The following is a 15,985-nucleotide window of genomic DNA, read 5'->3' on the forward strand; positions in this document are numbered from 1 at the left end:
CCGTGAAGTCGGGGTTCCTGGGGCAGGAGTGAGAGGTCAGTCAGTCAGGACAGTGGACACATCGGGGACCCTGTCCTGAGTGAGGGAAACCACCCAGCCCAGGTCAGGACAGAGACCAAGTCACAGGTGGAACCTGAGCTCGGCTGGCTCTGGGGACACATGCCAGGTCAGCAGCAGGCCTCCGGGGCCAAGGTTGGGATGCAGCAGGCCGGGCGGGAGCATGCAGGCCTGCAGAGGAGGGACACGGAGGAGGCCGGGCGGCAGCAGCTGGGCTGGCAGGAGGACTTGGGCACACAGCAGGCGGGGCGGCACACGGGGCGGCAGAGGAGGGACACAGAGGTGGAGGGTCTGCAGCAGGACGAGGGGGCTGAGCAGGGGGAGGCCTCACAGCACACGGGCCTGCAGCAGACAGGCGTGCAGCAGACAGGGGTGCAGCAGACAGGCACGCAGGAGGCCTGCTGGCAGGGAGAGGAGGTGCAGCAGGAGGGCTGGCAGCTAGACTGATGGCAACATGAGGAGGTAGAACAGGGGGAGGCCTCACAGCAGACCGGCCTGCAGCAGACAGGTGTGCAGCAGACGGGCCTGCAGCAGACGGGTCTGCAGCAGACAGGTGTACAGCAGACGGGCTTGCAGCAGACAGGTGTGCAGCAGACGGGCCTGCAGCAGACAGGCCTGCAGCAGACGGGTTCACAGCAGGCCTGCTGGCAGGGGGAGGTGGTGCAGCAGGAGGACTGGCAGCTAGATTGCTGGCAGCACGAGGCTGGGCAGGAGCTGCTGCAGGCTGGCTGGCAGCAAGGGCTGGACTCGCAGCTCACTGGGGCACAGAGGAGGGTCAGGCGGTGGGCCGGGGCACAGCAGCTGGGGGCACAGCAGGGGGGCTCGCAGCAGCTCTCTGGACAGTCATAGCTCATCTCGCTGGAGCAGACGGACAGGGTGGAGGCTGCCATGGTGGAGGTGGTGGGGCTGGAGGAGGGTTTGTGTGTGTGTGAGTGTATGAGCTGTGTGTGTGAGGTGCTTGGGGATGCAGGGCTTTTATACCTGGCCGTTGGCTTGTGTTGTCCCCACAGGAGACTCCCAGGCCCTCCCTTCCTTGTTGAGGTTGACAGCTGGCTGAAGGAGGCCCTCATTAGTGCTGGCATAGTTTCCACAATAGTTTTCACTCATTAAACCTGTGAGCGTAAATATCCCATGTTGCAGGATGTTTTTCCATTTCTCCTTTGGCTCCAGAAAAGATATAGAAAATATCTAGGTAAGATCCTACATGAAATGAACCCTGAATATTCATTGGAAGGACTGATGATGAAGCTGAAGCTCCAATCCTTTGGCCACTGTTTCAAAGAGCTGACTCATTAGAAAAGACCCTGATGCTGGGCAAGATTAAAGCAGGAAGAGAAGGGGACAACAGAGGACGAGTTGGTTACATAGTATCATTGACTTAATGGACATGAGTTTGTGCAAGCTCTGGGAGATGGTGAAGGACAGGGAAGCCTGCTGTGCTGTATAGTCCATGGGGCCACGAAGAGTGGGACACGACTGAGCGACTGAACAACAGGAACAATGTTGAGTGAGGTTTAGAGGTGATCATCTCTCTAAATTGGTGAATTTAGATGTTGAGCTCTCCTCTGTTTGAGGTGCAGTACTTTTAATAATATTTTGAGTTTTACGCATTTTTAAACTTAGGTGTAATGTGACATGTGCACGTCTGTAAAATGCAAGTGGTCCAGGGGATGTGACCATGCAACCAGGTGAGAGTCGTGTTCAGCAGGGGCTGCGAGATCCTGGCACTCACCCCCAGCAGCTGCTCTGCCGGCAGGAAGCATGGTGACAGGGACATCCAGTCCCCTGCAGCCCAGCCAGTGTGCCTGAGACGAGCGTTAACGGAGCGTGGTCATACGTGGAGTCTGTTAGGAGATTTCGGGGAGCAGCGCTCACAGGTGTCTGAGTCAGGGGCCGCGTGCATCAACATTTCACCCAGACCCAACTGCTCACAGCACACCCTGTGCACCACACACTTCTCATCTGAGCAATCTGCCCCCCTGGCCTGCCTTCCTCAAGGGGAATGTCCTGAAAGACCCAGAGAGAGGGAGGGCCTCCTCCTGGAGAACCGCGTGTGAGCAGTGGAGACTCGAGGACCCGAGGCAACACCCAGAAGTAAAGCTCAGGGAAGAGTTGGTTTTCCTTGTGGATACAAGAAGATGTGGTCCCAGGGAGCCTGGAACAGCAAGTCAGCAAGGGCTGACTCTGGGGAAGACAGTGACATCTAGGCAGTGGTCATCACGGTGGCCCTGACCATGGCTGTGGGGTCAGATGACACTGTCTGAGCACCTGTTCTAGGCCAGGTGGTGAGCTGAATGCTCTACACCTGCCAAGTCACTTGATTTCACATCCACTGAGCAAGGAAGTTTCTGTAAGTAGGTGAGGAAGCCCAGGCACAGAGAAGTTAAGCAACCATGTCCAGGTCACACAGCCCAAAGTCTCAGGACTGGGACTGGAAGCCAGCTGTCTGTGTATAGGATCGAGGCTCTTAGCCAGGCCTCCCCCAGGCCAACTTCAGTGCTACTCGCAGAAGGAAGTACGTGTCCAGGGAAGCTTAGCACCAGGCAGCTGAGCTGAAAATTTACAACAGAGGCGGGAAGCAGCAAAATTAACACCACAGAAAATCAACTCTGTGGTTTGGCACAAACACTGCTACTTCCTCCACTCCACAGAGGTAAAGTATGCAGGCTTGCTCAGGGGCTCAGTCGTGTCTGACTCTTTGTGACCCCATGGACTGTAGCCTGCCAGGTTCCTCTGTCCATGGGATTCTCCAGGCAGGAATACTAGAGTAAGGTGCTACTTATTCCAACAGAGTGTAGTGAAATTTGCTCAGTCATGTCTGACTTTTTGTGACCCCATAGATTATACAGTCCAAGGAATTCTCCAGGCCAGAATACTGGAGTGGGTAGCCTTTCCCTTCTCCAGGGGATCTTCCCAACCCAGGGATCAAACCCAGGTCTCCCACATTGCAGGCAGATTCTTTACCAGCCAGCCACAAGGGAAGCCCAAAAGATGTAAAGCATAAATCCCCAAATATGATGAGAGAAAATGTAATAAACAGACCATGTGTTTCGCTGACACCAAACGTGACCGCTCAGTTGCTAACAAGGAAGAAGGAAGAGCTAGGACAGAACAGTAGACAGGACTGAACACGAACCACTCTGAGCTGAGCCCACCAAGCTGTATGTGTTTGGACTGGAAGAGCCTCATGAATTCAAGAGCACTGGATTTTTAGAGCCCACCGTAAACATACATTCAGTCAGTTCAGTTCAGTCACTCAGTCATGTCTGACTGTGACCCATGGACTGCAGCACGTCAGGCCTCCCTGTCCATCACCAACTCCTGGAGTTGACTCAAACTCACGTCCATTGAGTCAGTGATACCATCAAACCACCTCATCCTCTGTCATCCCCTTCTCCTCCTTCCTTCAATCTTTCCCCCATCAGGGTCTTTTCAAATGAGTCAGCTCTTTGCATCAGGTGGCCAAAGGATTGGAGTTTCAGCTTCAGCATCAGTCCTTCCAATGAACATTCAGGACTTATTTCCTTTAAGATGGACTGGTTAGATCTCTTGCAGTCCAAGGGACTCTCAAGAATCTTCTCCAACACCACAGTTCAAAAACATCAATTCTTCAGCGCTCAGCTTTCTTTATGGTCCAACTCTCACAACCACACACAACTACTGGAAAAACCATAGACCAGACAGACCTGTGTTGGCAAAGTAACGTCTCTGCTTTTCAATATGCTTTCTAGGTTGGTCATAACTTTTCTTGTAAGAAATAAGCGTCTTTTTATTTAATGGCTGCAGTCACCATCTGCAGTGATTTTGGAGCTCCCTAAAAAATCAAGTCTGCCACTGTTTCCACTGTTTCTCCATCTATTTGCCATGAAGTGATGGGACCAGATGCCATGATCTTTGTTTTCTGAATGTTGAGCTTAAGCCAACCTTTTCACTCTCCTCTTTATCTTTCATCAAGAGGCTCCTTAGTTCTTCTTCACTTTCTGCCATACGGGTGATGTCATCTGCATATCTGAGGTTATTGATATTTCTCCCAGCAATCTTGATTCCAGCTTGTGCTTAGCCAGCCCAGTATTTCTCATGATGTACTCTGCATGTAAGTTAAATAAGCATGGTAACAATATAGAGCCTTGATGCATTTTTTTCCCCTATTTGGAACCAGTCTGTTGTTCCATGTCTAGTCCTAACTGTTGCTTCCTGACCTGTACACAGATTTCTCAAGAGACAGGTCAGGTGGTGTGGTATTCCCATCTCTTTCAGAATTTTCCACAGTTTATTGTGATCCACACAGTCAAAGGCTTTGGCATAGTCAGTAAAGAAGAAATAGATGCTTCTCTGGAACTCTCTTGCTTTTTTGATGATCCATCAGATGTTGGCAATTTGATCTCTGGCTCCTCTGCCATTTCTAAAACCAGCGTGAACTCTGGTAGTTCACAGTTCATGTACTGTTGAAGCCTGGCTTGGAGAATTTTGAGCATTATTTTGCTAGCGTGTGAGATGAGTGCAGTTGTGTGGTAGTTTGAGTATTCTTTGGCATTGCCTTTCTTAGGGATTGGAATGAAAACTAACATTTTCCCGTCCTGTGGCCACTGCTGAGTTTTCCAAATTGGCAGTTTTTAAATGAACTGAATGAAGGGCAGCTCCATCTCCAGGTAGGAAGAAACGGCCGACAGTCTGGTCTGGAAATGAACTATTACCAGGCAGACCCCGGACCTCTCCCACCAAACAGTGAAAGACACAGAGCTTCTGGGGGAACACTGGGGACTAAAGCTCATTTTTCCTTTTTTCAAATTATTACATCTTTCTCCTACATTGGCAGGCCAAGTCTTTACTAGTAGTGCCACTTGGGAAGCCCCTTATATCTTTCTCAAGTAAAGAGAACAGCAGTGTATTTTCACATAAGCAAGAGCTTGGAAAACACTCTATTCATGATTCCCTCTTGGAGAAACACTTAAAGAAACAAGACAAATGATGGGACTCCCCTGGAGGTCCAGTGGTTTAGGATCCGCCTTCCACTGCATGGGGTGTGAGTTCAGTCCCTGGTCAGGAGGCCAAGATCCCACACGCCCCTCAGCCAGAAAAACCAAAACACAGAAAAGAAGCAATGTGGCAACAAATTCAATAAAGACTTTAAAAATGGTCCAGATGAAAAAAATCTTAAGACCATAAACCAGGAAGAAAGAAGACAAATGGCCAAGGATGAAACATACAGGAGAACATGGGGAATTGGGCAGGTGTAGGTGAGAATAAAAGACGCTTACTCCTTGGAAGGAAAGTTATGACCAACCTAGATAGTATATTGAAAAGCAGAGATATTACTTTGCCAACAAAGGTCCGTCTAGTCAAGGCTATGGTTTTTCCAGTGGTCATCTATGGATGTGACAGTTGGACTGTGAAGAAAAGTAAAGTAAAGTAAAAAGTCACTCAGTTGTGTCCGACTCTTTGCAACCCCATGGACTATAGCCTATCAGGCTCCTCTGTCCATGGGATTCTCCAGGTAAGGATACTGGAGTGGGTTGCCATTTCCTTCCAGGGGAGAAGTTACTGCTGCTGCTAAGTCACTTCAGTCGTGTCCGACTCTGTGCGACCCCATAGACGGCAGCCCACCAGGCTCCCCCGTCCCTGGGATTCTCCAGGCAAGAACACTGGAGTGGGTTGCCATTTCCTTCTCCAACGAATGAAAGTGAAAAGTGAACATGAAGTCGCTCAGTCATGTCTGATTCTTAGCGACCCCATGGACTGCAGCCTACTAGGCTCCTCCATCCATGGGATTTTCCAGGCAAGAGTACTGGAGTGGGATGCCACTGCTGTGAAGAAAGCTGAGCGCCAAAGAATTGATGCTTTTGATCTGTGGTGTTGGAGAAGACCCTTGAGAGTCCCTTGGACTGCAAGGAGATCCAACCAGTCCATCCTAAAGGAGATCAGTCCTGGGTGTCCATTGGCAGGACTGATGCTGAAGCTGAAACTCCAATACTTTGGCCACCTCATGTGAGGAGTTGACTCATTGGAAAAGACCCTGATGCCTGGAGGGATTGGGGGCAGGAGGAGAAGGGGACAACAGAGAATGAGAGGGCTGGATGGCATCACCGACTCAACGGACATGAGTTTGAGTGAACTCCGAGAGTTGGTGATGGACAGGGAGGCCTGGCGTGCTGTGATTCATGGGGCAGCAAAAAGTTGGATACGACTGAGTGACTGAACTGAACTGAGGTGAGAAGAAAAGGAAGAAAATTCTAAATGGCCAGAGAGATGGGTTCTGTTGGTACACACAGTCTGATCCTTCCCAGGCAGTGACCCTGGTGAGGTTCTGATACTTCATTAATATCAGATGTATTGAAATGCTAAGCTTTTGGATTGTTGTTGCTGATCAGTCACTAAGTGAAGTCCAATTCTTTGTGACCCTATGGACTGCAGCATGCCAGGTTCCTCTGTCCTCCACTATCTCCCAGAGTTTGTTCAAATTCATACCCACTGAGTCTATGATGCTATCTAAGCATCTCACCCTCTGCCACCCGCTTCTCTTTTTGCCATCAGTCTTTCCCAACATTAGAGTCTTGTCTAATGAGCCAGCTCTTCGCATCAGGTGGCCACAGTATTGGAGCTTCAGCTTTAGCATCAGTCCTTCCAATGAATGTTCAGGCTTGATGTCCTTGCTGTCCAAGGGACTCTCAAGAGTCTTCTCCAACACCATAGATCAAAAGCACCAATTCTTTGGTGCTCAGCCTTCTTTATAGTCCAACTCTCACATACGTACATGACTACTGGGAAAACGACAGCTTTGACTAGACAAACCTCTGTTGGCAAAGTAATGTCTCTGCTTCTTAATATGCTGTCTAGGTTGGTCATAGCCTTTCTTCTAAGGAGCAAGCATCTTTTAATTTCATGGCGGCAGTCATGAAATCACAGCCATCTGTAGTTTTTTTGGAGGCCCAAAAAATAAAGTCTGACACTGTTCCCATTGTTTCCCCATCTATTTCCCATGAAATGATGGGACCAGATGCCATGATCTTAGTTTTTTGAATGCTGAGTTTCATGTCAGATTTTTCACTCTCCTCTTTCCTTCATCAAGAGGCTCTTTAGTTTCTCTTCACTTTCTGCCATAAGGGTGGTATCATCTGCATAGCTGAGTTTGTTGATATTTCTCCTAGCCATCTTGATTCCAGCTTGTACTTCATCCCACCTGGCATTTTGCATGATGTACTCTGCATATAAGCTAAATAAGCAGGGTGACAATATACAGCCTTGATACTCCTTTCCAATTTGGAACCAGTCCACTGTTACATATCTAGTTCTAATCGGTGCTTCTTGACCCACATTCAGGTTTCTCAGGAGACAGGTAGTGTGGTCTGCTATTCCCATGTCTTTAAACATTTTGCATGTATTGGGTTTAATAAAATGTAATTAAATACACTCTACCTGTCTTTTTTCACTTTGAATGTGGCTATTATAACAGCTGGGCTTCCCCTGCGGCTCAGCAGTGAAGGAATTACCTGCCAGCAAGAACTGCAGCAGGCACAGATTTGACCCCTGGGTCAGGAGAAGCCCTGGAGGAGGGCACAGAGGCCCACTCCTGACTCTTGCCTGGAGAAGCTCATGGACAGAAGAGTCGGGCAGCTTACAGCCAATTAGGTCACAGAACTCAGACACACTTGAGGCAACTCAGCACACATGCATGCATATTATAATAGGCACAATTTCATTTTAGGCCCCCAGCCAAGGCCCTTCACACTTCCCTACAGATGTCTGCCTACTCAGCTCTGTCCCAAAGGGCCAGGTATGTCCGTCCTCCCCATATTTCCCAAAAGGGATAGCTGCCTTAATACTTGAATTCCTGAGGGCATCACCCAGTGAGCACCTGCCATTTCCAAATAGCCCATCGCCTTTGGCTGTCGGTCCCTGTGATGGATAGTTTCAAGTGTCAACTGACCAGGCCACGTTGCCCAGTTATTTGGGTAAACATGTCTGGATGTCATGACACAGTTGCTTCTTATATGAGATCAATACTGAAATCAGTGGACTCGGAGTAAAACAGATTGCCTTACAAAATGTTGTGGGCTACACCCAAGAGTTGAAGACCTTGAGAACAGACTGAGGCCCCCCCAAGGAGAAGAGATTCTACCAGCTGGTCATCTGTAGCTGCAACACCAATTCTTCCCTGGAAGCTTACCCTGCAGATTTGGGTCTTGCCCGCCTCCAAACTGTGTGAGCTAGCTCCTCAACATCAATCTCTGTATATGTGCACATGTCTTATTGGTTCTTTCTCTGGAGAACCTTGACTCACACAGGCTCCCAACATCACTGCATGTGGCTCTCACCATCCAGACCTTCGCACACAGAGGGAAGCACTCACACTCCTGTCCAGGGCACATGGGGACGGCTGGCACCAGCCTGTCTGAAGCTGTTTCTGGAGTAAGCTTTACATATTCAAGGCAGATGTTTACTAAACAATGTCTCCTTTGTCCCTAGGGAAGCCCCATGTTCCCAGTGTGCAAGCTTGGGGCCTGAACATATGCCCCACTGCCACCCATCACTCACTTCATGCAGGGTCTACAGGTGAGCAGGATACTCTGGACTGCAGGCTGCAGTCGAACTATGGCCTCAGGACACCCTGGCAGAGAGTAGCAGGGCGTGGTTAGCCGTGCCTGATGATGTTACAGTCCTGGATACAACTCAAGGCCAGGTTTCTAAACCAGCCCGGACCACTCTCTACAACAAAGGTCTTTCCCAGAGTTTGAAGAGATATGCACTCAAGGCACAGAGGGGGCATGACAATGACTTTATTTGTTAATAGGCAGACCCCTTACCTAGGTCAGGACAAAATCCATGACCAACAAGGATGGAGAGCCGCATGCTGGCTGACACTCAGGGCCTGGAGCGAACCAGGAGCCAGCCCACGCTGCTGACAGTAAATTCAGGGGCAGAAGGAGACTCCAGACTTGGCTCTAGGCCACAGAAATTTCATATGAAAGCCAGCGTTGGCCCTGGAAGGAGTTGGCAATGTGCCAGGTCAGCAACACGGCTCTGGGGCCGAGGTTGGGATGCAGCAAGCAGGGCGGGAGCACGTGGGCCGGCAGAGCAGGGACACACAGGAGGCTGGGCGGCAGCAGCTGGGCTGGCAGGAGGAGGTGGGCACACAGCAGGCGGGGCGGCACACAGGACGGCAGAGGAGGGACAGGGAGGAAGAAGGTCTGCAACTGACCAAGGAGCAGGGGTTGGGCTGGCAGCACAAGGAGGCTGAGCAGGGGGAGGACTCACAGCACACGGGCCTGCAGTAGACAGGTGTGCAGCAGACAGGTGTACAGCTGACAGGCCTGCAGCAGACGGGCTCACAGCAGGCCTGCTGGCAGGGGGAGGAGGTGCAACAGGCGGACTGGCAGCTAGACTGCTGGCAGCACAAGGCTGGGCAGGAGCTGCTGCAGGCTGGCTGGCAGCAGGGGCTGCACTCGCAGCTCACTGGGGCACAGAGGAGGGTCAGGCGGGGGGCTGGAGCACAGCAGCTGGGGGCACAGCAGGGGGGCTCACAGCAGCTCTCTGGACAGTCGTCCACCTGCCAGGAGGACCCAGGGCAGGAGTCATATGACCCAGGCAGGCAGACCCGGCTGTTGTAGGTCAAGTCACTGGAACAGTCAGACAGGGTGGAGAAAGCCATTGTGGGCTTGTGGGTCTGGAGGAGGGTCAGGATGTGAGTGTGAGTGAGTATGTGTGTGAGTTCCCAGAGCTGCCCAGCTTTATACCTCTCCTCTGTGCTGTGTGTTGTTCTGGCAACAGCTTGATGAAGTCTTTCCTTCCTTGTTTTTGTTTAGTATCATGCTCTGTTTGGCAGCACTGGTCACTGTAAATACTTTTGGCTGGTGAGGCTCCTGAGTGGAGGCAGGGATATCCTGCCCATGTTTGTCTCCAGAGGCAAGGTAATAGCAAAGCTTTTGATGCCTTTGCAAGGACAGTAGCAGTCAGGTACCTTTCTGATAACAAAGGCCCTCTGTGCCAGTGGGGACAACAGCTGCTCTTGTAAACAAAACTTCTAGTCCCAAGGAAGGGACGAGAGCCAACCCCAGAATCAGGGCTTTGAGAGAAGGGAGGTGTGTTCAGGAGTGGACACGTCTGGCCACGCCCCACTGGCATGGCTGCAGGGTGTGAGCTGACAGAGCAGGCTGTACTTTGTGAGCTGATACTGCTGGTTATCATGGAAGGTGAGGGGACCTGTGTCTACTAGGAGTGAACCCTGGGTCAGATGTGAGGGGCTGTGTCCTCCTGGGGCAGAGACTGGCTCACAGAGAAGGGCTCGGATGCAGACGCAGGCTAGCCCAGAGAGAATGACCACTGGAGCAATTGCCTTTTGCTGCATTGCACCTGAGCCTTTATAGAAGCTGCACAAAAGAGTCTTAATGTTCACACCTTCCTCCTCTCCTCACAGTCCAGACAATGTCAGGGGCTCCTGCAGCCCTGGGTGCTGATTAGAACAACATCTCCTCCCTCAAGGACCCCTTCCACCGGTAGGCATTCACCAGGTTGAGGTCCTGGAGTCTGTCACAGTGAACGTCAGTAGGAGGGCCTGGTTGTCTGTGAGCCTTGTGCATGGACACCTGGACACTGTGTCTCCAGTACTCCGTTCACAGCTGTGGCCTAGCGAGCACAATGGCATCTGGCCACGACCCTGTGTGTCCTCATTTTTCAGCCATTGTATTCTTCCAAGTCTCTGAAGGGGCAAGGGCAGGACCTTGGTGATGCCCTTGTCTGCAGGTAGCCCCCAGATTCCATAGAGGACTTGTCAGGGACAAGTGGGCTTTCAAGTTCCAGCCTTCACTGACCTCTGATGGGTGGGGCTGAGGACTCTACTGGAGGACTGCATGGCAGTCAGATAACAATGGAGAAATATTACCTTAAAGAAATAATATGTTAAAACTGTATAAATGTATTGAACAACTTTAATCTACACATCCAGGAGGTTGAAGAAATTCCAAATAAGACACACAAGTAAGAGTCACAAACAGACACATCCTAGTAAATACATTGAAAGTCAAAAGCTTAGAGAAAATCTCAAAAGCAGAAGGAGAAAAATGCTGAGTCACTCACAAGGGAATTCCAGTAAGACTTATAGCTGACTTTCCATCGGAAACAACTGAGACGAGAATCAATGGGACCAGGTATTCTCAAAGTATAAACTGTTAGTTTTCATTCCAATCCCTAGGAAAGGCAATGCCAAAGAATGCTCAAACTACCGCACAATTGCACTCATCTCACACACTAGTAAAGTAATGCTCAAAATTCTCCAAGCCCGGCTTCAACAATATGTGAACCGTGAACTTCCAGATGTTCAAGCTGGTTTTAGAAAAGGCAGAGGAACCAGAGATCAAATTGCTAACATCCACTGGATCATAAAAAAAGCAAGAGAGTTTCAGAAAAGCATCTATTTCTGTTTATTGACTATGCCAAAGCCTTTGACTGTGTGGATCACAATAAACTGGAAAACTCTGAAAGAGATGGGAATACCAGACCACCTGACCTGCCTCTTGAGAAACCTGTATGCAGGTCAGGAAGCAACAGCTAGAACTGGACATGGAACAACAGACTGGTTCGAAATAGGAAAAGGAGTACGGCAAGCCTGTATATTGTCACCCTGCTTATATAACTTATATGCAGAGAACATCATGAGAAACGCTGGGCTGGAAGAAGCACAAGCTGGAATCAAGATTGCTGGGAGAAATATCAATAACCTCAGATATGCAGATGACACCACTGTTATGGCAGAAAGTGAAGAGGAGCTAAAGAGCCCCTTGATGAAAGTGAAAGAGGAGAGTGAAAAGGTTGGCTTAAATCTCAACATTCAGAAAACAAAGATCATGGCATCTGGTCCCATCACTTCATGGGAAGTAGATGGGGAAACAGTGGAAACAATGTCAGACTTTATTTTTGGGGGCTCCAAAATCACTGCAGATGGTAACTGCAGCCATAAAATAAAAAGACGCTTACTCCTTGGAAGGAAAGTTATGACCAACCTAGATAGCATATTCAAAAGCAGAAACATTACTTTGTCAACAAAGGTTCGTCTAGTCAAGGCTATGGTTTTTCCAGTGGTCATGTATGGATGTGAGAGTTGGACTATGAAGAAGGCTGAGCGCCGAAAAATCGATGCTTTTTAACTGTGGTGTTGGAGAAGACTCTTCAGAGTCCCTTGGACTGCAGGAGATCCAACCAGTCCATTCTAAAGGAGATAAGTCCTGGGTGTTCATTGGAAGGACTGATGCTGAAGCTGAAACTCCAATACTTTGGCCACCTCATGTGAAGAGTTGACTCATTGGAAAAGACTCTGATGCTGGGAGGGATTGGGGGCAGGAGGAGAAGGGGACGACAGAGGATGAGATGCTGGATGGCATCACTGACTTTATGGACATGAGTTTGAGTGAACTCCGGGAATTGGTGATGGACAGGGAGGCCTGGTGTGCTGGGATTCATGGGGTCGAAAAGAGTCGGACACGACTGAGCAACTGAACTGAACTGATAAGCTGTCAATCAATAATCCTATATACAACAAGGCATTTTTAATACATGGAGGAAAAATATATTCCCAGATAAAAATAGAGAGAATTTGTTATTAGTTGATTCATCTTATAAAATACTAAAAAGCCAGTAACCAGACAGAAATTCTAATCCACAGGAAAAACAAAGAACAGCAGTAAACGTAACTATGTAATTACAAAAAAAATACAAATTCACTTTTTTAATTCCTTCTCTTAATTGATTTAACACAATTTAAAATAATATATGTATAAAGCATTGTATAAAACAATATGTATGTAATGTATTGTTGGGCATACACTTCACAGACATGTAATATATTTGACAACATCAGCAGAAAGGCAATACGTGGGAGCACAGCTATACTGGGCAAAGGAAATAACAGCAGATGATGACTCAGATCCACAGGAAGAAGTGAAGAGAACCAGAAACAATAAAAAGGTTAGCATGCTGCTGCTGCTGCTAAGTCGCTTCAGTCGTGCCCGACTCTGTGCGACCCCATAGACGGCAGTCCACCAGGCTCCCCCATCCCTGGGATTCTCCAGGCAAGAACACTGGAGTGGGTTGCCATTTCTTTCTCCAATGCATGAAAGTGAAAAGTGAAAGTGAAGTCGCTCTGTCTTGCCCGACTCTTAGCAACCCCATGGACTGCAGCCTTCCAGGCTCCTCGGTTCCTGGGATTTTCTAGGCAAGAGTACTGGAGTGGGGTGCCATTGCCTTCTCCGAGCATAGAACAAGCTTTAAATATATATTGCTTTTCTTTCTTCTCTAAGCTTCTTAAAAAATCATAAAAGTATAATAAGTAGTAATTATAACCACATATCATTTGATTTTAACATGTAAGGTGTAATATTTTAACAGCAAGACCACAGAAAATATAGGAAGGACTAGAGTTATATATAAAATGGAGCAATGTTTTCATACATCGCTGGAATTGAGTCAGTATAAATCAGAAGTTGATTCTGATAACTTAAATAAATATATGGTAGGCCCTAGAGCAAACACTAAGGGAAAATTTTAAAAATAGGGTAAAAATCATTAAAAGAACCCTATATTGGAAAATATTTACTAAAAGAAAAACAGTAAAGGAGGATTTTTTGTTGCTGTTGTTTAGTCACAAAGTTGCATCCAACTCTTTTGCAACCCCATGGACTGTAGACCACCAGGCTCCTCTGTCCATGGGATTTTCCAGACAAGAATACTGGAGTGGGTTGCCATTTCCTTCTCCAGGGGATCTTCCTGACCAAGGGACTGCACCTGCCTCTCCTGCAGCGACAGGCAGATTCTTTACCACTGAGCCACCTGGGAAGCCCAAAGAGGAACTCAATTATGAAAAGATGTGAAATAAGGAACAAAAAAGTGAAATAGCAGGTATAAAGCCAACCACAGTTAATGCTCATTATTATGTTTGAGAAAGTTACCACAAACACTGGACCTTTGCTTCTGGGGAAAGAAAGATTTTGGTTCCTGTGAGCCTCCGGTCTCATTTTCATCAACTAATCAATACATAATTGTGTGCCTCTGTGTCAGCAATGAAGACAGCACAACCGAAAAAAAATTTTTTTTAAGTTTTTTTAAAAAAGCTAATTCTATAAAGCTATTAGAGAAAACTTTGGGATAAATCTTCATGTCCTCAGATTTGGCATTGGATTCTAAGATATGGCTTTAAAAGTAGAAGCAAGCAAAAAAAAAGGTAAATACGACTTCTTCAAAATTAAAACATTTTGTACTTCAAAGGAGACCATCAAGAAAGGGAAAATACAGTCCATAGAATGGGAGAAAATATTTGAAAATCCTATATAGCACAAGGAACTTATATCTAGAGTTCTTATATAAAGAACTCTCATAACACAACAATTTAAAAGGCAAATAATCCAATCAAAAACTAGGCAGAGGACTTGAATAGACATTCCTCCAAAGAAGAGGCATAAGTGGCCAGTATGCACATGTAAAAACACACACCATCGCTACCCATCAGGGGAATGAAATCAAAGCCACAGTGAGATACTGCTTCGTGCCCACAAAGGTCACTAGAATAACGAAGTCAGATAACAACAAGGGTTGGGGAGGATGTGGAGAAACTGCAGGCTTCATCCAGTGCTGGTGGGGATGTCAGATGGTGCAGCGACTTTGTGAGACAGTCTGGCAGTTTCTAAAATGTTAACCCATTGATGTAAGAGCCATCAACTCCACTCCTAAGTATATACCCAAGAGAGATGAAAATCCACGCCCCTACAAAAATGTTTATACATGAATGTTTATAGTAGCATTATTCGTAATACCCAGAAGACAGCAATAAGCCAAATGTCCATCAATGACAGATGGGGCGATCAAAATGTGGTATATCCTCACAGTAATCTATGGCATGGCCACAAAAAGGGATGAAGCACTGATACATACTACAGTATGGGTGAACCTTGAATACACACTACATAAGCCAGTTACAAAGACCATATATTATACGATTCCATGCTATGAAATGTCCAGGCAAACCCAAAGATAATGTGAAGTCAATGGGTTGCTGCCTAGGGCTGGGGGTGGGGACTGTGGGGTGAAGGGTGGGAGCCAATGGGCTAAGGGCTTCCTTCTGAAGCCCTCATGTCACAGGCATGAGCTACAACAGGCTGTGGTGAGGGTTGCACTTGGAGGTTGACTGCACCCAATGCCCCAGACACGTGCACCTCAGATATCTGAATCACAGCTCTACAAACCTATTTTTAAAAAGTTACTGAGAATCACAGGAAATAAAGAGATGGAGTCAATTTTCTGGGAGACCCGTGGGTTGGATCTTGTTCAAGAAAGTAGCTGACATGACAAAGACTTTTACCTGAGAACTGGAATTACATAAAACAGAAGACAATGGAAATTACAGTACTGAAAACGCAATGGCTGGAGCTGAAAACTCAGCAGATGGGTTTGCAGGTAGATTTCATGGAATGAAAGCAGAGAGGATGCGCGAGCAGAAGTCCCTAGGGAGTATCAGGATGGACTCACAGTTGACAGAGTTCACAGCGAGAGTCTCGGTTATGGAAGGATGGGGCTTTCCAGGTGGCTCAGTGGTAAAGCGTCCACCTGCCAATGCAGGAGACACAGGAGACGTGGGTTCAATCCCTAGGTGGGGAAGATCTCCTGGAGGAGGAAATGGCAACCCACTCCAGTATTCTTCCCTGGAAAATCCCATAGACAGAGGAGCCTGGTGGGCTACAGTCCATGGGGTCATAAAGAGTCGGATACGACTGAGCCCGCACGGATACTGCTATGAGAAGATGGAGAATCCTGACTTGGAACGTGAGAGATGGGTCGCATGCCTAGCAAGTGCCTCTCTCCTGGACCCTGCGGAACCTTCCAGAGCGCTCCTGTCCTGGCAGGAGAGGGTGGGGATGTTAGCTGGATCTGGGGTGGATGGGACTGCAAA

The 15,985-nt window shown here is 48.1% G+C and overlaps 3 protein-coding genes across 4 annotated transcripts in view; all 3 read right to left on the bottom strand.

The window, feature by feature from the left end:
* TSPEAR (thrombospondin type laminin G domain and EAR repeats) overlaps nucleotides 1–15,985 on the bottom strand; it is a 164,217-nt gene that overhangs the window by 64,304 nt on the left and 83,928 nt on the right. The window lies entirely within an intron of this gene.
* Nucleotides 89–3,264, bottom strand: LOC109560906 (keratin-associated protein 10-8-like). Of its 2 annotated transcripts, XM_070795929.1 has the most exons (3): nucleotides 594–3,264; nucleotides 476–536; nucleotides 89–364 (listed from the first exon to the last, which is right to left on the bottom strand). In XM_070795929.1, exons 1-3 carry the CDS (start codon nucleotides 1,137–1,139, stop codon nucleotides 168–170), a joined length of 804 nt encoding a protein of 267 aa, XP_070652030.1. In that variant the 5' UTR covers nucleotides 1,140–3,264; the 3' UTR covers nucleotides 89–167. The 2 variants fall into 2 exon arrangements, with proteins under 2 accessions (XP_070652030.1, XP_070652026.1); XM_070795925.1 differs by having other exon boundaries at nucleotides 89–552; nucleotides 628–3,264.
* Nucleotides 9,039–11,800, bottom strand: LOC109560961 (keratin-associated protein 10-8-like). The gene has a single exon (XM_070795954.1). The coding sequence runs from the start codon at nucleotides 9,701–9,703 to the stop codon at nucleotides 9,062–9,064; it is 642 nt and encodes a 213-aa protein (XP_070652055.1). The 5' UTR covers nucleotides 9,704–11,800; the 3' UTR covers nucleotides 9,039–9,061.

This window comes from Bos indicus, chromosome 1 (assembly GCF_029378745.1).
Source record: "Bos indicus isolate NIAB-ARS_2022 breed Sahiwal x Tharparkar chromosome 1, NIAB-ARS_B.indTharparkar_mat_pri_1.0, whole genome shotgun sequence".
Taxonomy (NCBI): domain Eukaryota; kingdom Metazoa; phylum Chordata; class Mammalia; order Artiodactyla; family Bovidae; genus Bos; species Bos indicus.

Coding starts and splice junctions, on each gene's coding strand:
- LOC109560906 (XM_070795925.1), bottom strand. CDS start 1,139: ATGCCAGCACTAATGAGGGCCTCCTTCAGCCAGCTGTCAACCTCAACA. Junction 553..627: donor TGCACACCTGTCTGCTGCAA/GCCCGTCTGCTG, acceptor TGTCTGCTGCAG/GCCGGTCTGCTGTGAGGCCT.
- LOC109560961 (XM_070795954.1), bottom strand. CDS start 9,703: ATGGCTTTCTCCACCCTGTCTGACTGTTCCAGTGACTTGACCTACAAC.